The sequence below is a fragment of the Scyliorhinus torazame genome, chromosome 4 (assembly GCF_047496885.1).
Source record: "Scyliorhinus torazame isolate Kashiwa2021f chromosome 4, sScyTor2.1, whole genome shotgun sequence".
Lineage (NCBI taxonomy): Eukaryota > Metazoa > Chordata > Chondrichthyes > Carcharhiniformes > Scyliorhinidae > Scyliorhinus > Scyliorhinus torazame.
In genome coordinates, this window is record NC_092710.1 from 208,608,193 (window position 1) to 208,629,703 (window position 21,511).

Sequence of the window (21,511 nt, forward strand, 5' to 3'; positions counted from 1 at the left end):
TATGGGAATAGAGTGGAGGTGTGGGCTTGAGTAGGGTGCTCTTTCCAAGGGCCGATGCTGACTCGATGGGCCGAATAGCCTTCTTCTGCACTGTACATTCTATGAAGCACCTTATGTCCTTTTCACAACTTACTTTCCTACTTATCTTTGTGTCAGTAAATTTAATAATCAGTCATTCGGTCGTATCATCAATGCCATTAATGTAGATTGTAAACAGTTGAGGCCCCAACACTGATCCCTGTGGTACTCCACTTGTTACACCTTGACACCCTGAAAATTACCATTTATATTCCCTACATCATGAGCTCCTTTTTTTAAATAAAGTGATACGGCACCTTCTCAAATACCTTCAGGAAATCCAAGTACACCACATCCACAGGTTTCCCTTCATTTACATTATTTGTTATTTCCTCAAAAGAACTCTAATAAATTAGTCAAACACAATTTCCCTTTCACAAAAACATGTTGACTCTGCCTGATTACACTGAGATTTTCTAAGGGCCCAGATAGCCTCCTTAATAGTGAATTCCAGCATTTTCCCTATGACTGATATTAAGCTACCTGGTCTATAGGTTCCTGCTTTCGGTCTTCCTCCTATCTTTAACAGAGGAGTTAAATTTGCTATTTTCCAATGTTATGGGACTCCTAGGTGCTTCTTAGGAGGACTTATGAGGAAAGGCTGTAATTCTGTATGTTTTTCCTCCAAGAGTCTATGTTATCTTAGAGCAACAAGATTGCAAAGATGCTCTGGTTATCTTCTTCCCACAGAGGACAGTTGTTACTTCATTACGGGTGTGATGTTTGAAACTTTGCTTGACAGCCCACAAGTTGCAAAAGCACAACTCATGATGAAATTTACAAGTGCATTGCCACCACCACCTGACCATAACAGTCATATTCTACCCCATTAAATGATGAATTCAACAGTTATAGGTGGAACTTCTGCTGACCTGACTCGCCACCTTGCAATCGTCACATATCTGGGCTCTGAATTCTGAAGGCTCGGTCTAATTTTCTGCATCACAAACCAACTGTCCATCCAACTGAGCTAAACTTCACAAAGAACAATGAAGTGGAGTGCATATTTGGTAATGAAGAAAGAGGGCTGGACTGACCGCAAAAGAGGCAAAATTACTCAGACAAATAGAGCAGCAATAACATCAGTGCCTGAGAAAGATCTGAAGGCTGTAATATCATTAGATCTTCAGGCTCTGCCATAATTGGTCAACAAAACAGCTAACTGAACCCCTGGTAACATGACTGCTAGAAACTTGGCTCTGACCCGCGCTTTTCATAAAGCATGGAGGAAAGGAGTCACAGGACCACTTATTAGTTTTAACAAAGAAAACCCATTTAATAAACATGAAAAGTTTATTTACTCCACACCTGGAGTATTGTGTTCAGTTTTGGTCTCCTTGCTTGAGAAAGGACGTACTGGCACTGGAGGGTGCGCAGAGGAGATTCACTAGGTTAATCCCAGAGCTGAAGGGGTTGGATTACGAGGAGAGGTTGAGTAGACTGGGACTGTACTCGTTGGAATTTAGAAGGATGAGGGGGGATCTTATAGAAACATATAAAATTATGAAGGGAATCGATAGGATAGATGCGGGCAGGTTGTTTCCACTGGCGGGTGAAAGCAGAACTAGGGGGCATAGCCTCAAAATAAGGGTAAGTAGATTTAGGACTGAGTTTAGGAGAAACTTCTTCATCCAAAGGGTTGTGAATCTATGGAATTCCTTGCCCAGTGAAGCAGTAGAGGCTCCTTCATTAAATGTTTTTAAGATAAAGATAGATAGTTTTTTGAAGAATAAAGGGATTAAAGGTTATGGTGTTCGGGCCGGAAAGTGGAGCGGAGTCCACAAAAGATCAGCCATGATCTCATTGAATGGTGGAGCAGGCTCGAGGGGCCAGATGGCCTACTCCTGCTCCTAGTTCTTATGTTCTTATGATTATGCAACACTTCTTTATGCTCCCCTTAGTTTAACAATTTAAGGATTACAAAGCACATCTTAAACTTACAATGCTGTCATTAATAGACAAAGTCCGTTTTAAGCACACAAGATGACTGTGGTAAAATACACTTAATTAATCATCTTCCTTTATTTAAATCCACAAAAAGCCTGCGGCTTGTTATTCAAATGTGGTTCACTTGATATATATCACAAGAAATAAAGAACTTGATATTGTTAGTTCTGAATCAAATATTTTGCTGCAATTATGTGATAAGATACAATTTAATGTGCTTTAGAAAAAACATTATAAAAAATGATCTATCGGTTCAAACATTACAATTATTTTAAAATTCCAAACTACTGATCTTCAGTAGTATATAAATATTTCCAAAGATTTTCCAGTTTCACTAAATCTGGGAGATTTGCAACTTTAATAGAGATGCAAGATGTCCAAGATGCCAAAAGCTAATATAATATTATGTTTATAATCTCACAACAACGTACGATCGAATTTCAAAATTACCAGAATGGGAACATACACAACTTCTGTACTGATGTATATATTTAGCATACTGTAAGGTGATAAACATGTTCATAAACACAATTTTGTTTGTCCATGGTGAGTCACAAAACTTACACAAAATATAGACGGATGGCAGCAAGTGGTATAGCCCATGATGGATTATTGCCAGATGTCCAGATTTGTTTTACATATTAAATACACAGGCAGCAATATTAACAGGGATGTGGAAAGGGTGCAGACGAGTGTGTTGGCAGAGGGAAGCAAGGTTGTGGATGCCCTGATCTCAATTAAATAATCTGGAACAGACTCCCACCTGACAGCTGATCAAATAAACGACATGGCTGGCAGGCAAATGCACATACAACGTGTGGGAGGCTGCAGCCTGCTAACAATGTGATGGTTCCGGTCCCCAGCCCGGGTGGGTGGGACGGGATGGTGAAGTCTGAAAGTTTGCTTGCTGTGCTGTGAGGTTGAACAGATTTTGCATGTAAAGGAAAGTCGCGAACCGATTGTTTTGCTAAGCTCCTACCATTTGTCTTTTACAAGAAATATAGGCTTTGCTAGAAGATGGATTTCACAGATGGAGCTTACTGATAGGTGGTTGAAGAGGGTGTCCAGTTTTAGCACACCAGCCTGCAGGATGGATATCAGGACTGTCGGCATCAATCCAGTAATCATAATCATAGTTCCAGCCATCAAAATGTATCTAGATAAATGATATGAGACGATTAATCAAACTCAAATTCAGTTATTATAGTAACTAAATTTTCCACTCAGCACTCCAAAATAATAATATTTTTAAAGACCAATGCTCACTTAAATTCAATTAATGTAGCAAGGCAAAATTTCAAATCTACTCATGAAACAATCAACAATCTGTCAATAGTTCTTCATTTGCTAGTGGATCTCCTGCGCCATTGATAACTGGCCTGGATTTTCGTAGAGTTGGGGACGATGCGGCTATCTAAAATGGCAGAACAACCCTGGATCTGAAAGTCCAGCCCCCAAATTTGGCAGAAACAATTTTTAATCAGGGAATGGTGGAAAACGGGGAGGACGTGACTCACACACGGGAAACTCATTCAGCAGGCTCGATAGGACTCAGTGTTTGAGTTCAAAAACTCCCACTATTTGCTGGAGCAAGGGCCTTATCTCAATTTGCAATTTTTGAGAGTAGACATCAATGTTCTTGAAGGGCGAATATGGTCTGTGGAACTGCCAAGTTAATTAAATTCCCTGTTCTTAAAAAGTTGAAAAACGGTCTGCCTGTGTCAGAGTTGAAAGAAAATCTGTTCTAGTAATTTCAATAGCTTGTTGACAAAATCCTAAGTGCTTTCCTTATAGTGTTATTAATGTTTGATGCCTTTTCCATTGAAGGTTGAGGACTGGAGGGTCTAACATTGAAGAAAACCACTGGGACAAGGCCCCAGATAACAGAGGTGGAGCTTTTAAACAATCTGCTTTGGTATTTACCAGCCCTTCTGGCGGCCTCTGATCTTTGCCCAACTCCATTCCACACTCACCCCTCAAAAAGAAGAACCCGCCATTTGGGGAACATGCCCCCACCCCAGTCAGGTGCAGCAAGCCGTGAAATTTCCAAACTCTGTACACCTGCCTTGGGAGTGAAAATCCAGGCCATCAAGTCAGCAAATAATCTCACTTTTTTTTGTTCAAACCTGTCTTTGGTCAACGAAACACAGATGAGATGTAAAGTAGGATTTGCTTGCATCAAAACTATTTTTTGAAAAATAAAATAGCTATTGAAAATTGTTCATGCTGCATGTGCTCAACGTGCAATACTTGTATTCTACTAACAGTGTTGCTTCCAGAAAGTGCAACACCAGAATATGTTTGGAGACCTTCAAGCAACAATGACAATGACAACTTTAAAAAACACAAAAGACAACTTAATCAAGTTATCTGGAACAGTTATTCTAATATTTTAAAATACTTATTTTGGAGCTTAGAATTTTTATTCACTTAGAAAAACGATGAGTGAACAATTTTCAGAAAGAATTTTGAACAGCTTGTGGGAAGAACATATTAGATCAGCACCTACTGGCTTGAGACCGTACTTACACAGCGCAGGAGCCTATTAACATCAGACTTCAACATTTTTTACATGGACAAAAATTTGTAAAGTTCACAAAGAAGTGTGGCAAAAAAATGACAAATAGCAAGGTCATGTAGAGAAGAGATGCTCAACATATAAGACCATATGACATAAGAGCAGTATTAGGCCACTCGGCCCATCGAGTCTGCTCCGCCATTCAATCATGGCTGATATTTTCTCATTCCCATTCTCCTGCCTTCTCCCCATAACCCCTGATCCCCATATTAATCAAGAACCTATCTATCTCTGCCTTAAAGACACTCAGTGATTTGGGCCGGGATTCTCTAAAATCATGGCTAATTGTTGATTCCGGCGTAAACATAGGAGTGTTTCATGCCGGTGTCAATGGGCCTCCTGGCTCAGCAATTCCATGGCCCACAGGGGGCCAGCACGGCATCGAGTGCCGCACGCAGCGCCGATACGCGGCCCCGCGCATGTGCGCGCCGGCTGCTTCCACCGGACCTGCGCAACATGGCGGAGCCACACAGCAGGCCGGCAGGGAAGAAGGTAGGACCCCCGGATCACGCGCGCCTGCCGATCGGTGGCCCCTGATCACGGGCCTGGCCGTTGTGGAGGCCCCCCCGGAGTCTGATCCCCCTGCCCCCCTCACCAGGATGGCCACCGCGGCCGCAGGTCCGAGCTCCTGCCGGGTGGAACCATGTTAGAACCATGCCGGCCAGAACTCGACCGGTCGAGCGCGGAGACCTCTTTCAACGGTCCCACGACTGGCGACTTGTCGACCGCGCGTGTGCGGCGATTCTCCAGGCGTCGGAGAATCGCGTCCCGACGTCGCTGGCCGTCTCGCCGTCAACTCCGATTCTCTGAGTTGCCGTGGGCTCGGAGAATCCCGGCCATGATTTTTAATAAACTATAGATTGGTAAGTTAGTGAATGCGATGGCTTAGGATCATGAGAAACCTTTTGATCTTCTAGGTGAATTGTACTTTTCTGTGCAAAATGAATTGGAGAATTCTCAATTCAATTTCCAGTGGGCTTGGCCTCCAACAAAAAAACTGACCTTAATTAGACATTGAATAGCAATTCCACTCAGATGGTTTGTGTACCAAATCTACAGAAAGTACCACATGCGCTGTTAAAAATACCTGTGTTCATGCATCACCTTTAATGATGTCAGAATGTCTCCACATACTTTATGGTCAATTTATGTGCTTTTAAAATGTAGTTACACTGTAGTAAAATGTAATAAAAGGAAACATGGCAGACAATGTGCACACTGCAAGGCCACACACACAGCAAATGAAATACATTATCAAATTTGTTTCGATCAAATTAATTGAAGAATGTTGGCCAGGAAATTGGGAGAACTCTCCTGATCATCAAACATTACCATGTGATCTATTATGCATACTTAAGGCGAGACTGCAGTTAATGTTTAATTCATACCCCCCGTCAGAGCAGCAATCCCATTTTGCTGGCCTACCCCAGCTCCTAATTCATATGTTCACATCTTTGTATGTTGAAAGGTCAACCTGACTGGTAACGTGGGTCTCTGTTGCAAATGAGAATTTAGAAGCCAGGCACTTTCAGGAATCAGTAGACATGGGGCTAGGAGGGTCTGATATTACTTTAATAAGGTTGGCTTTATTAAACTAAAAACGGCACTTTTGAAAAGCCAAAACCAAATCAGGCCCAATCTAGTCCTGATTTAATATGTATAAAAGATACTGGGACAGGGATTGAGAGACTTTGGGGTCAATTTTTCCAGACCTCAAACGGAACCTCTATTCAACCTGTAACAACAATGAAACCTAGATGCTGATCTGTATGAATCAGAACTGCATCACTCATTTCATTTAACCATTGGACCAACTGATGCACAATTTTTAAAACATACCTTTTAAAACGCATCCACTTAATAAATCGCAAATCAAATCATCTCAATAATTGTATATTCCAATCGCAACTGCTTCAAGGTAAATTCCGTGTGCAATAACCCACCTTTACTCTGTGATCATCCGTGTCTACAACTGTTGCTACTCTGATTAGCAATGGATTCCGCTTATCGACAGCTTCAAATTTCATATTTGGTAAAAAGCCATGTGTCGGCCGCTGAAACAACACAGGGAAATGATAATTAGTTGGAGAATGACTTTTCTTAGGCAGCCTCTGCTAAATCTGATGTGTAAGTGACATTCCATAAACATTCAAAAACTTTGAATTGTGGATGTCAAATGGACATAAAATATAAAATTGGAATTCTTAAAAAATATATTTTATTCAAGGAATTTTCATATAAACAAAGCAGAAGAACAACCAAACATTATAAACAACCAACATGCACTCTCCCCCTCCCCAATACTGCCACCATCTCCCGTCCTGCCTTCCCCCTTTTAACCCCCTTATCCACTCCATTCCCCCCTCCCCTTTGCTGACCCCTCAAAACTCCTTAAAGAAATCAATAAACGGCTCACACGTCCAAGTGAACTCATCAACCAACCCCCTCAAGACAAACTTAGCCCTTTGCTGCCTCACAAATTCCACCAGGTTGCTCACCCACACTACTGCTTTCGCCAGCTCAGAGTCCTTCCATCCGAGCAAGATCCGTCTCCGGGCTATCAGGGAGGCAAAGGCTTCACTTACCCTCTGGACTCCCTGATCTTCGGGCACCCCGAATATCATTACCTCTGGACTCAGGGCCACCTTCATCCCAGCATTTTGGATATTACATCCGCAAACCCCTGTCAGAACCCCTTCAGCTTCAGACGTGCCCAGAACATGTGGATGTGATTCATGGGCCTCCACACACACTGCCCACACCTATCCTCTACACCCAAAAAAAACCTACTCATCCTTGCTACTGTCATATGTGCCTACGGACTACTTTATGAGGCTACTGAATGAGGCTTAACCTCACAGACGACGAGGATGCATTCACCATCGCAGGGCCTCAGCTTCTCCTCCCACTTAGGCTTTATGTCCTCCATCAGGGCCCCCTCCCATTCCATCAGCTCCTTGTAGATTTCAGACAGCTTCCCTTCCCCTATCTCACCCCGCGACTGTATCTTATTCTGCAACACCAGGGGATGCAGCCCAGGAAAGATGGCACATCTCGCTTTCTAAAATCCCAGACCTGCAGGTACTAAAAACTATTCCCCTTCAGCAGTTCGTAGTCTTCCTCCAGGTCAACCAACCTCGCAAACGTGCCCCCTGTAAATAGGTTCCCAAATTACTCCATCCCCCCCCCCACCTCCTGCGTAAACTTAGTTGTCTCCGATCGGTGCCCACACAGAGGCACCCTCCAGTCCCAAATACTGCCTCCACACCCTTAATGCCAACACCATCACTGGGCTCACAGAGTAACTGGCCGGCGAGAACGGCAGAGGTGCTGACAACAAATCCCTTAAACCCATTCCCCTACACAATGCTGCTTCCATCTGATCCCATTCTGACCCCTCCTGCACGACCCATTTCCTAACCAAAGTTATATCCGCCGCCCAATAGTAGTTCATCATGTTTGGTAACACCAGCTGCCCCCCCCCCCCAACTTCAGGAAAACCCTCTGAAACTGTGAGGCCTTCCCCACCCACACAAACCCTGAAATCAGCGCGTTAACCTTTTTGAAAAACGACTTTGGAACAAAGATTGGGAGGTTCTGAAACACGAACATAACCTTGGCAGCACCGTCATTTTTACTGTCTGCACCCGCCTCGCAAGCGAAAGCAGCAGCACATCCCACCTCTTAAAAGTTCCCTTCATCTGCTCCACCAGCTGAGTCATGTTCAGCCTGTGCAGCTGCGCCCAGCCCCGTGTCACCCAGATGCCCAAGGATCTAAAACTCGCCCTCACCACCTTGAACGGCAATTCCCCATGCCTCCTCTCCTGTCCTCATAGTCTCAATCGGGAACACATCGCTCTTTCCCATATTCAACTTGTACCCAGAGAACCGGCCAAATTCTTCCAAAATAACCGTAATGTCCCAAATATTACCCCGAAATATATAGCAGCAGGTCATCCGCATGCAGTCAGACTCTATGCTCGGCACCCCCCTCCCACCCACCCTCCCCGCACAATCCCCCTCCAGTACCTCAATTTCCTAAGTGCCATTCCCAGCGGCTCTATTGCCGAAGCAAAGAGCAACAAGGAGAGTAGACACCCCTGCCTTGCCTCCCGATGCAGCCCAGTATCCCATATTCACTCAATTCGGCAACCGGACACAGTCCACAAACCCCTGCCCAAAGCCGAACTGTCACAATACCGCCCACAAATACTCCCACTCCACCTGACCTAATGCCTTTTCCGCGTCCATGGCTACCAGTACCTCCACCTCCTGCCCCTCCAAAGGCAGCATAATTACGTTGAGCAGCCTCCTAACATTTGTGGTCAACTGCTTCCCCTTCACAAAACCCGTTTGGTCCTCGCCTATCACCCCCGGGATGCAGTCCTCGATTTACGAGGTCAGCACCTTTGGCAACAACTTGTTTTCTACATTGTCACAATATCAGGCGGTAAGACCCACACTGCTCTGGATCCTTGTCCTTTTTCAATATTAGGGAGATGGAAGCCTGTGACAAAATTGGAGGGGGCGGGGGGGGGGGGGGGGGTGTTCCCTCTCCGCCTTGTCTCATTATACACCCTCAGGTATAATGAGTCTTTGCTACCCTTCTTAAACAAAGGAACAACATTGGCTATTCTCCAGTCCTCCGGGACAACACCTGAATACAGTGAGGATCCAAAGATTTCTGTCAAGGCCTCAGCAATTTCCTCTCTTGCCTCCTTCAGTATTCTGGGGTAGATCCCATCAGGCCCTGGGGACTTATCCACCTTAATATTTTTCAAGGCGACCAACACCTCATCCTTTTGGATCTCAATGTGACCCAGGCTATCTACACACCCTTCTCCAGACTCAACACCCACCAATTCCTTCTCTTTGGCGAATACTGATGCAAAGTATGAAAATTCCTTCACCCTCGGGTTTTCTGAACCCCCCCCCATTTGCTCCATAAGCCACTTCAGACCCTTCACCTCTGCTGACACCTTCACTGCCCTTGGGCTCGACCGGTCCAAGCTTGGTTCTATAACCGTATTAAAATCACCCTCCAAGATCAACTGGTGCAATCCAAGTCTGGAATGTTCCCTAAAATCCGCCTCATAAATCAACATAATCCCCATACATTGGGAGCATAAATGTTTACCAGAACCACTGGTAACCCCTCCAGCTTCACCATCACGACCACCCCCCCCCACCCCGAGTCTGCCACAATGTTCTTCACCTCAAATGGCACCTGCTTATTCACCAACACCGCCACCCCCCTCATCTTCCGATCCAGTCCCAAGTGCAACACCTGCCCCACTCATCCTTTTCACAACCATGTCTGACCCCCTATCATAGAATTTACAGTGCAGAAGGAGGCCATTCGGCCCATCGAGTCTGCACCGGCTCTTGGAAAGAGCACCCTACCCAAGGTCAACACTGCCACCCTATCCCCATAACCCAGTAACCCCACCCAACACTAAGGGCAATTTTGGACACGAAGGGCAATTTATCATGGCCAATCCACCTAACCTGCACATCTTTGGACTGTGGGAGGAAACCGGAGCACCCGGAGGAAACCCATTCACACACGGGGAGGATGTGCAGACTCCGCACAGACAGTGACCCAAGCTGGAATCGAACCTGGGACCCTGGAGCTGTGAAGCAATTGTGCTATCCACAAGGCTAACGTGCTGCCCTATCTTCAGGTTCTTCTCCTGCAGGAAGGCTACATCCGCCTTCAGACTCCTCAGGTGCACGAACACACATGACCGTTTGACCGACCCATTCAGCCCCCCTCACTTTCGACGTGGCCAGCCTGGTCGGCGGACTCTCCACCCCCACCCCCGATCAGCCATATCCCTTTTTGGGCCAGCCCCCGGCCCGCATCACGCGACCCTCCAGGTCCACCCTCGGATGTCCACTGTCATCGATCCTTTTTCAACTGCACCACATCAACCACATCCTTGTCAGCAACCCTCCCCCAAACAAAGCATCACCCGTTCACCACCCCTCCGCACCCAGCTCCTGACAACCCCCCACTTCACTCCTCTTAACCAGCCCACCCAGTTAGCATGGTGGCCCCCATCCCTGGCCTCTAACTTCCCAGCCACCCCAAATCCCCCTCCCATCTATACCCCCTTAAAGAGCAACAAAAGGTACACTTCCCCCATGAAAACCCGCCCCCAAAAACGCTTGAAAAGAAAAAACTTTTGAAAAAGGAAACACACGCACAAACTCCTCCAAATGTCCTCACTCTTCTCCCATTCCATTGTCCCTCATGAACTCCATCGCTTCTTCTGTCGTGTCAAATTAGTACTCCCGCGTCTGGAAAATTACCCTGTGTTACCCCAAACTTCAGACCCTTTTTAAAGAGGGCAGCCTTGACCTGGTTAACCCCGGCCCACCTCTTCGCCAGTTCTGCTCCCAGGTCCTGGTACACTAGCAGCTTGCTCCTTCCCACGTGCACTTCCTAGTCTGCCTCGCCCATCGGAGAATCTCCTTATTCAAAAAACTGCAACCGCACCACCAATGCACTTGGCGGCTCATCTACCTGCAGCTTCCTCATGAAAGCCCGGAGCACTCGGTTGACCGCCAGTGGCCGATCAAAGGCCCCCTTCCCCATCAGCTTCTCCTTTGGCCACGTACACGCCGGCCTCCGCACCCTTGATGCTTTTGGGCATCTCCATGTTCCTCAGATTTTGTCCTCTGGAGCGATTCTCCACACCGTCCACCTTCTCCTTCAGCCTCTTTTAGGTCTCCCACATCACCCCCACCTCACCCATCGTTGAGGTGGGCTGCTCCTCATGCTCCCTCACCACCTTCTCCACTTGCTGGATCGCCTGGCCCCGGGAACAGCCTCTGCTCCACTCTCTCGATCCCTGACTTAATCGGTTCCATCACCTTGGCCAGGTTTTCCAGGGCTTCCTTCCCCTGCTGACAGAACTTCCCATTTAGGAACTCTATTAGCTGCTCCATTGACCACTGGGCTGGCAGAGCAACCCCCTTGCCCTCCACCATCTTATCCTGTGGCGCACCACAAAGACTCTCCTGCTCCAGCAGCTCTTTCCTTCTTGTCCTGCTTGTAGTTTGTGGATCCATCCACCAGCCATACCAGAGTAAAACATTCCCCAGGCACTCCTGCACTCAAATACTTCACCCTTCAGGCAGGGAAAAGACCAAAATAATCCGGCTTGAGCGGGAGCCACCAAATGTGCGACCGCTCACTCCATGGCTGCCACCAGAAGTTATAAAAGTTGGAATTTAACACCAGTGTTCCAAATACACCAAATTTTATTGTGTGAAAAACATTGTATTCCAAAAGACCAATTTTTAGTTTACAAATATCAGTCTGTAGCCAGAATCTCAGATGTTGAGCAGATTATAATCAGTTCTTGCTTAGGCATGAGGAAATTAGATTTGGAATTGATTTTTATAGGACTAAATATATAGCAAGGCCAAAAGTGATTTAATTTATAATGTTCAGGTAAATTGTTCATTTGATATATTACATTTGTCTAAGCAACATTACAAAATTTATTTGTAGTTACTTACAGATTTAAATGCACGTGCAGGAGCAGGCAGAGAGCTTGTTTCTTCTAAGTACTTCTCCCAAGAAAACCGTTTCGGATCGTGATAATCTATATCAATGAAATAAACAGTTCATGAACCAACTTCAAATCTTCCAGTTCAACAAGTAACCCTTCCAACACGAGCAAACTCCAGTTTTCACCTTGCACTGGCACTACAACATTAATTAACATATTAACCTAACCAACCTAAATACTTTGTTAACATTGGAGAAAGAGTGCAGAAGAGGTTTACAAGACTAGTTCAAAGGATGAGAAACTTCAGTAAGAAGATAGATGAAAGAGGTTGGGTCTGTTCTCCTTGGAGAGAAGAAGGCTAAGAGGAGATTTGGTGGAGATGGTCAAAATCTGATACTGATGGTTTGATAATCCAGCATTTCAGAATTCACGAACTTTTCTCATTTTAATATGCAGTGAAATTTTAATCAAAATATGTGACAGGACGTGATAACTGTTTCAGATGCTTTTCAATTAAAGGTATGTGCTGTCAGGTTTGCAAATATACTGGTAGATATTTGCCAGTATCTGGCAAATACTGATTTGTTATTTACTGTTGCATCCATCAGCATTGCTGACACCAATAGCAATACAGCAATAGCAAACTGAACATGTACTGCGCTGTATCGTTCTATGTTCTATGAACATGTGGAAAGTAACATCAGGATTGTCCACGTATAACAATTTATCCCACCACTGACACAGAACTGTCATTTACTGACATTTCAGCACACCCTGCAATCTATATTCCAATTGGGGAGATGGTGGCATAGTGTCATTGTCACTGGACTAGTAATCCAGAGCCTGAAGTTAATAGTCTGCGGACGTAAACCAGGTGGTGAAATTGAAATTCAATGAATAATATCTGGAATTGAAAGTTAGTCTCAATAACGGTGACAATGAAGCTACCATTAATTGCTGTAAAAACCTATCCGGTTCACTCATGTCCTTTAGGGAAGGATTCCTGCCGTCCTTATCTGCTCTGGCCCATATGTGATTCCCCCACAATGCGGTTGGCCCTGAACTGCCCTCTGAAATGGTCCAAGAAGCCGCTCAATTCAAGAGAAAATTAGGAATGTGCAGAAAATGCAGGCTTTGCCAGAGACACTCACATCTCATGAAAGAATTAATTAAAAAACAGAATTAACATTATTAAATAACATGGCAATTTCCATGTTGTTTTCTTTGGTAGTTAATATTTTATATGTATTTCACACGCGATTACTTCAGATTTGATGGATTTATGCTCTGGGTTGTATCCTCACCTTTGTATGCTGTGAACTCAGTCACACAGGCCAATCCATCCTGCAAGATGTTTAGGTCATTAAAATTCCTAGGTTAAAATTCCCACAGGGCAAGCTGGTCTCCATGAGTGATGCCGGCATGCTCTGCTGGAATGTAGCTTCACAAGTTAATATAACCTATCCTACATAATGTATACAACAACCAGGGTGTTGAGGGCATTCACCTGGAGGTGTTGTAAGGGTTTTCCCATGCTGCAGGCACCATCCAACTGGGTGAATGTAAGGACTAGTGGCATCACACCTGGAAAACAAACAGTGTAGCACAACAGTGAAGCTCTAATATATCAGTATAAATGTATAAATCCAAACCACTGATTTTACTCCACTATTATAACCTTGCTAGAAATGTGGCAGAAACCCAATTTCTACCACATTTACATTGACGTTATGGTGGCATTGTGGGAGTTCTGAGAAAATCCCAGACTTATTTGTCAGAATTGCAACGATACTTATATTGTTACGGTTATTCGTTCCAGTGGTTCACAACTAAAATCCTTTTACATTGGTCAGTTGTGCAGCTTTATTAAATTTTTCCAATACGCACATTTGATATGGAAGGCCGAAGTCTTTCAATTAATTGGACAGTGTGCCTGCCAGTGCTGACCCTAAACAGGAAGGTATTTGCATCTCAAGGGACACATGAAGAGAACACCATCAAATATCAGGGAGATCACAAAATGAGGTTATCAGATTCATAAGAGGGGTGCCAAGGAAAAATTTCAGTGCAGTGCAGCAACAGTGTTAAAAGTGAGAGAATTGCAATTAAACTCTTCAGGCTTGGACTCCCAAGGTGGGCTATGTATTTAATGTTCAGAAGGCTAGTGTGCCTCATTTTAACGGGTGACTTGGCCTGTCAATGTTCTCCTTGGCTGGAAACAAAAAAAAAGCTTAGCCTGGGAGTCCCTAATTTTAGCCACGTTGTCTCTAATTCTTCTGTCCTTGTTGGTACGGGTGCAGGCTACAACTCCAAGGAGCTTTGTGGACTCATACATCCGAGTCCTGGCTTAACTTGCAGAAGTTCCACTACATTCCTGCAGGACTTATAGACAGAGTGTGCCAGTAGGGCCATTGCTTTTCAGTCATGGTATTCATTCACTTTGGGAATTTCAAATCAGTGGAAGGCAATGACTATCCTTTCTGATATATTCAAATATTTACATTTTGAGACTATTTCAGGGCATCAATTTCCCAATTTATCCAGAATTCTACCGTTAACAGAAATATTGTCCAGATGCAGGAGAGGTTATGCAGCACTAATTAACAGGGAACAAATTACAGAAAATAGAACATTAGCTAAAATAATAGCAAGTTACATGTAAGTCATATTACATTCTGAGAAACATATACTAGGATGGGCTCTTTTCTGACCGCAGAAAGCACTTAGCATTGCCGTAGTGGCCAGCAGCTGTCAATCAGAACAAGGTTGTTTATAAACATCGTTAACATTGTGGTTAGGATAAATGGCATGTAGTCCAGATGCATTCAAGCCTGAAGGGAAAGATAAATAAACAAACCTCCTGCCTGCTTAATGGTTTAAACTATTAAGCTGTCAATCAAAGGCAAGTTATAGGTACCGCACTGTGAAACTGAATGAATGCTAAGCATTTAAAGGATCATAGGAGTTTTCTGAAGCTTTTCAGGGCTTGTGGGCTTTCAAGGAAGGTTCAGACACTTCAGAAAGCAACAGTTTTGAAGGTATTTGAGGGAGAATATTTGAGGAAAGGGAAAATCTACAGATTTGCATCTTCATTGAACTGTCTGTGACAGTCAATGACAGTCCCAATTCTTCACTGGCAGGAGCACTTCGTTTCAGAAACTGAGAATCCCACCCATTGTCTTGTATGGATTATAGGTAAACATTTGACAAAGTACCACCTCAACAGGCTGATTAGCAAAACTGAAGCACATGGAATAGCAGGATCAGTGTCAATTTAAAAATTGGCTTCAGGGCAGGAAACAGCAAACCGTGGTCAATGGTTTTTCTTCGGACTGGAGGATGACAAATGGTGGTATTTCTCAAGGATCAGTGCGAGGACCACTGCCTTTATTGAAGTATATGAAAATTACTTGGCTCTTAAAAAACAGGGTAAAATGTTGAAATTTGCTGATTATACCCAACAGCCACAATGATATGAATAACCTGCAACACAAGTTAGCAGAATGGGCAGATGAGCAGCAGATAGAATTTCATTCAGGGAAACAGGAGGTGATGCATTTTGGCATATGGAATTGGGCTGGGCAATATATACTTCATGGCATAGTTCTGGGTGGCATGGTAGAACAGTGGCGAGCACTGTTGCTTCACAGCACCAGGGTTCCAGGTTTGATTCCCGCTTGGGTCACCTCTGTGCTGAGTCTGCACATTCTTCCCTGGGTGCTCCGGCTTCCTCCCACAAGTCCTGAAAGATGTGCTGTTGGGTGAATTGGACATTCTCAATTCTCCCTCCGTGTACTCGAACAGGCGCCGGAATGTGACGAGCTGTGGATTTTCACAGTAACTTCATTGCAATGTTAATGTAAGGTTACATATGTGACACTAATAAAAATTATTATTAAAGAGAGTGCAGGGACAGATGGAGCCGGTGAAAGATCTTTGAAGGTGGCAGGACATGTCGAGAGAGCAGTCAGAAAGGCATTTAGGATCTTGGGCTTCATAACAAGAGGAATCAAGTACAAAAGCAGGGATGCTCTGCTGAACCTTAATAAAGCTCAAGTTCAGTCACAACTAGAGCATTGCATCCACTTCTGGGGCGAAATTCTCCGGAAACGGCGCGATGTCCGCCGACTGGCGCCCAAAACGGCGCAAATCAGACGGGCATCGCGCCGCCCCAAAGGTGCGGAATGCTCCGCATCTTTGGGGGCCGAGCCCCAACATTGAGGGGCTAGGTTTGCACCGGACGAATTTCCGCCCCGCCAGCTGGCGGAAAAGGCCTTTGGTGCCCCGCCAGCTGGCGCGGAAATGACATCTCCGGGCGGCGCAGGCGCGGGAACGTCAGCGGCCGCTGACAGCTTCCCACGCATGCGCAGTGGAGGGAGTCTCTTCAGCCTCCGCCATGGTGGAGACCGTGGCGGAGGCGGAAGGGAAAGAGTGCCCCCACGGCACAGGCCCGCCCGATCGGTGGGCCCCGATCGCGGGCCAGGCCACCGTGGGGGCACCCCCGGGGCCAGATCGCCCCGCGCCCCCCAGGACCCCGGAGCCCACCCGTGCCACCTTGTCCCGACGTTAAGGTAGGTGGTTTAATTTACGCTGGCGGGACAGGCATTTTAGCGGCGGGACTTCGGCCCATCCAGGCCGGAGAATCGAGCGGGGGGAGCCCGCCAACCAGCGCGGCGCGATTCCCGCCCCCGCCAAATCTCTGGTGCCGGAGACCTCGGCAACCGGCGGGGGCGGGATTCACGCCAGCCCCCGGCGATTCTCCGACCCGGCGGGGGGGGTCGGAGAATCTCGCCCCTGGTCCCAATGTTTTCGGAAGGATGCCAAGGTCCTCGCGTGGGTGTAGAGGAGATGTAACCAGGTTTACCCAGAATAGTTCCACAGATGTGGAAATTTAGCTCAAAGGTTATGTTGGAGAAGCGGAGATTGTTTTCCTTGGAACAATGGAGATTGAGAGGAGAGAGGCATAAAAGATTATGAGAAGTTTAGATAAAATAGACAAAGTAAAAGCAATTGGCTAAAAGGAGACAGAGATGTAAGGTTTTTGGGCAAAAGATATGCAGAGCTTTGAGAAAGAACCTTTTTTTTTTAACATAATCAGTGGTAATGTTCTGGAACTTTCTGTCTATGAGGGTGATGGAGAGGCCAATGATCAGTGATTTCTAAAGGAAATTGGATGGAAGAGCAAGAAGTGATGAACAGATGGAATGATCTTCAAGATAAAGGCAAAGGCCATACACTCATTCACAGGACAGTTCATGTGATTGGAGGAATTTATGTTTTCCTTATTCTGAATGGATAATCTACAGAAATGCAGATGTTATGTTGAACTCATTTTAGTCAGTAGTTCAGCCTCAGCTGGAGTATTGCATCCAGTTCCGGAAAGGACTTGAAAATATTAGAAAGGGTACAGAAAATATTCTCAGGGATGGTTCCAGGGATCGGGAACGTCAGTTAGGAAGATAGACTGGAGAAGTTGGGACCGTTGTCCTGAGAGAGAAGAAGGGCGAGAGGAGATTTGAAAGAGATATTCAAGCTCACGAATGGTCTGGACAGAGTAGATAGAGGGTAAACTGTTCCCACTCGTGAAAGAATTGAGAATGAGAGAGCACAAATTTAAATTGCTCAAGTGATGCAAGGAAAATCTTTTTCAGGCAGAGTGTGGTTACGATCTGGAACGCACTTCCTGAGTTTGTGCTGGAGGCAGGTTCAATTGAAGCATTCACAAGGGAACTAGACTGTTATCGAAAAGAAAGAATGTGCAGAGTTACGGGGAGAAGACGGGGGAGTTGCACAAAGTGAATTCCTCATCCAGAGAGCGGGTGCAGAATGGGCCGAATGGCCTCCTTTTGTGCCGTGATTCAGTTCCTACCTTTCTTGTGATCATGTAAATCAATGGGCAGCACGCTAGCATAGCGGTTCGCACTATGGCTTCACAGAGCCAGGGTCCCAGGTTTGATTCCCGGCTTGGGTCACTATCTGTGCGGAGTCTGCACGTTCTCCCCGTGTCTGCGTGGGTTTCCTCCGGGTGCTGCGGTTTCCTCCCACAGTCCAAAGATGTACAGGTTAGGAGGATTGGCCGTGCTAAATTCCCCTTAGTGTCCAAAAAAGGTTAGGTGGAGTTACTGGGTTACAGGTGGAGGTGTGGACTAAGGGTTTGCCACAGTAATTTCATTGCAGCGTTAATGTAAGCCTATTTGTGACAATAAAGATTATTATTATAATAAAAGTGCAGAAATACACATTAGCTGGTATTTTAGCACCCTCTAGTGGTCAGGACACTTTGAAATAGATTTTTACAATGAGAAAGATACAAAACTCATTTACAAACGCTGATTTTTGCTCACCAGTAGTCATAGCTTTCATCCCAGTTGTCAAAATGCACCAAGAAACGATTATCTACCATGTCAGACACTGTTGCCACACAAATAAATTCTGGATTTTTTTTGTCGATAGCTTCTAGTTTCATACCCACTCGGAAGCCTAATGGAGTAATTGTCTGAAACAAAAGGATTTTTAAAATATTCACTGCAATGCATCATTGTGTTGATATTTATTCATAAACTGTGATTAGACTGTTTATAGATCTGGTACTGCCAGCTCGGAAACTACTACTGTCTCCTAATAGCTTGACTAGCTGGTTGATCACACAATTCTGCTCAGCTTGCTGTCTGAGGTTTCTCTGCAACTGTTCATTTGAAGAGGTTTTGCCCCAGAATTGCATCGAAATTGCCCAACTGCATTAATCAAATACAAAATGAAATAGACATTGGCGATCCTTAAAATATGTTGTTTTATTTTTATCTAAATAAAAATGCTGTGGTAAGAAAATTATAAATAAAAACCCAGGAGAATATCACAGAGGTACTGCGGGAGGACACCTCAGAGGGCAGCGAGGCCACATGGGTAGAGATCAGGAATAAGAAGGGTGCAGTCACAATGTTGGGGATTTATCACAGGCCTCCCAACAGCCAGCGGGAGATAGAGGAGCAGATAAGTAGACAGATTTTGGAAAGGAGGAAAGGAGTAAAAACAACAGATTTGATGTGATGGGAGACTTTAACTTCCCCAATATTGACTGGGACTCACTTCGTGCTAGGGGCTTGGACGGGGCAGAGTTTGTAAGGAGCATCCAGGAGGGCTTCTTAAAACAATATGTAGATAGTCCAACTAGGGAAGAGGCTGTACTGGACCTGGTATTGGGGAATGAGCCCGGACAGGTGGTAAGAAGTTTCAGTAGGGGAGCAATTCGGGAACAGTGGCCATAGTTCAGTAAGTTTTAAAGTGCTGGTGGACAAGGATAAGAGTGGTCCTAGGATGAATGTGCTAAATTGGGGGAAGGCTAATTATAACAATATTAGGCGGGAACTGAAGAACCTAGATTGGGGGCGGATGTTTGAGGGCAAATCAACATCTGACATGTGGGAGGCTTTCAAGTGTCAGTTGAAAGGAATTCGGACCGGCATGTTCCTGTGCAGAAGAAGGATAAATATGGCAAATTTCAGGAACCTTGGATAACGAGAGATATTGTAGGCCTCGTCAAAAAGAAAAAAGAGGCATTTGTCAGGGGTAGAAGGCTGGGAACAGACGAGCCCTGTGTGGAATATAAGGAAAGTAGGAAGGAACTTAAGCAAGGAGTCAGGAGGGCTAGAAGGGGTCACAAAAAGTTATTGGCAAATACGGTTAAGGAAAATCCCAAGGCTTTTTACAAGTACATAAAAAGCAAGAGGGTAGCCAGTGAAAGGGTTGGCCCACTGAAGGACAGGCAAAGGAATCTATGTGTGGAGCCAGAGGAAATGGTCGAGGTACTAAATAAATACTTTGCATCAGTATTCACCAAAGAGAATGAATTGGTGGATGTTGAGTCTGGAGAAGGGTGTGTAGATAGCCTGGGTCACATTGAGATCCAAAAAGACGAGGTGTTGGCCGTCTTAAAAATAATAAGGTAGATAAGTGCCCAGGGCCTGATGGGATCTACCCCAGAATACTGAAGGAGGCAAGAGAGGAAATTGCTGAGGCCTTAACAGAATTCTTTGGATCCTCACTGTCTTCAGGTGATGCCCCGGAGGACTAGAGAATAGTCAATGTTGTTCCTTTGTTTCAGAAGGGTAGCAAGGATAATCCAGGGAACTACAGGCTGGTGAGCCTTACGTCCGTGGTAGAGAAATTACTGGAGAGAATTCTTCGAGACACGATTTACTCCCATTTGGAAGCAAGTAGTCGTATTAGCGAGAGGCAGCATGGTTTTGGGAAGGGGAGGTCATGTCTCATTTGATAGAGTTTTTCGAGGAGGTCACAAAGATGATTGATGCAGGTTGGGCAGTGGATGTTGTCTATATGGACTTCAGTAAGGCCTTTGACAAGGTCCCTCACGGCAGAATGGTACAAAAGGTGAAGTCACACGGGATCAGAGGTGAGCTGGCAAGGTGGATACTGAACTGGCTAGGTCATAGAAGGCAGAGAGTAGCAATGGAAGGGTGCTTTTCTGATTGGAGGGCTGTGACTGGTGGTGTTCTGCAGGGATCAGTGCTGGGACCTTTGCTATTCGTAGTAAATGATTTGGAGGAAAATGTAACTGGTCTGATTAGTAAGTTTGCGGACAACACAAAGGTTGGTGGAATTGCGGATAGCGATGGGGACTGTCAGAGGATACAGCAGGGTTTAGATCGTTTGGAGACTTGGGCGGCAAAATGGCAGATGGAGTTTAATCCGGACAAATGTGAGGTAATGCATTTTGGAAGGTCTAATATAGGTAGGGAATATACAGTGAATGGTAGAACCCTCAAGAGTATTGAAAGTCAAAGAGATCTAGGAGTACAGGTCCACAGGCCACTGAAAGGGGAAACACAGGTGGAGAAGGTAGTCAAGAAGGCATACAGCATACTTGCCTTCATTGGCCAAGGCATTGAGTATAAAAATTGGCAAGTCATGTTGCAGCTGTATAGAACCTTAGTTAGGCCACACTTGGAGTATAGTGTTCAATTCTGGTCGCCACACTACCAGAAGTATGTGGAGGCTTTAGAGAAGGTGCAGAAGAGATTTACCAGGATGTTGCCTGGTATGGAGGGCATTAGCTATGAGTAGAGATTGAATAAACTTGGTTTGTTCTCACTGGAATGAAGGAGGTTGAGGAGCGACCTGAGAGAGGTCTGCAAAGTTATGAGGGGCATAGACAGAATGCATAGTCAGAGACTTTTTCCCCAGGGTAGAGGGGTCAATTACTAGGGGGCATAGGTTTAAGGTGCGAGGGGCAAGGTTTAGAGGAGATGTACGAGGCAAGTTGTTGTTTTTTTTTTAAACACAGAGGGTAGTGGGTGCCTGGAACTCGCTGCAGGAGGACGTGGTGGAAGCAGGGACGAAAGTGACGTTTAATCTTGACAAATACATG

General features: G+C 45.2%; 1 protein-coding gene across 4 annotated transcripts in view; it reads right to left on the minus strand.

The window, feature by feature from the left end:
- Positions 1-21,511, minus strand: part of l3mbtl3 (L3MBTL histone methyl-lysine binding protein 3) — a 230,920-nt gene that overhangs the window by 105,741 nt on the left and 103,668 nt on the right. For all 4 annotated transcript variants that reach the window (XM_072499212.1, XM_072499215.1, XM_072499214.1 and 1 more), the window contains 5 exons: positions 18,471-18,622; positions 13,634-13,710; positions 12,134-12,219; positions 6,547-6,657; positions 3,067-3,181 (listed from right to left, as the gene is read on the minus strand). In XM_072499212.1, the coding sequence (XP_072355313.1) occupies positions 3,067-3,181; positions 6,547-6,657; positions 12,134-12,219; positions 13,634-13,710; positions 18,471-18,622 (541 nt within the window). The remainder of the gene's footprint in view (positions 1-3,066; positions 3,182-6,546; positions 6,658-12,133; positions 12,220-13,633; positions 13,711-18,470; positions 18,623-21,511) is intronic.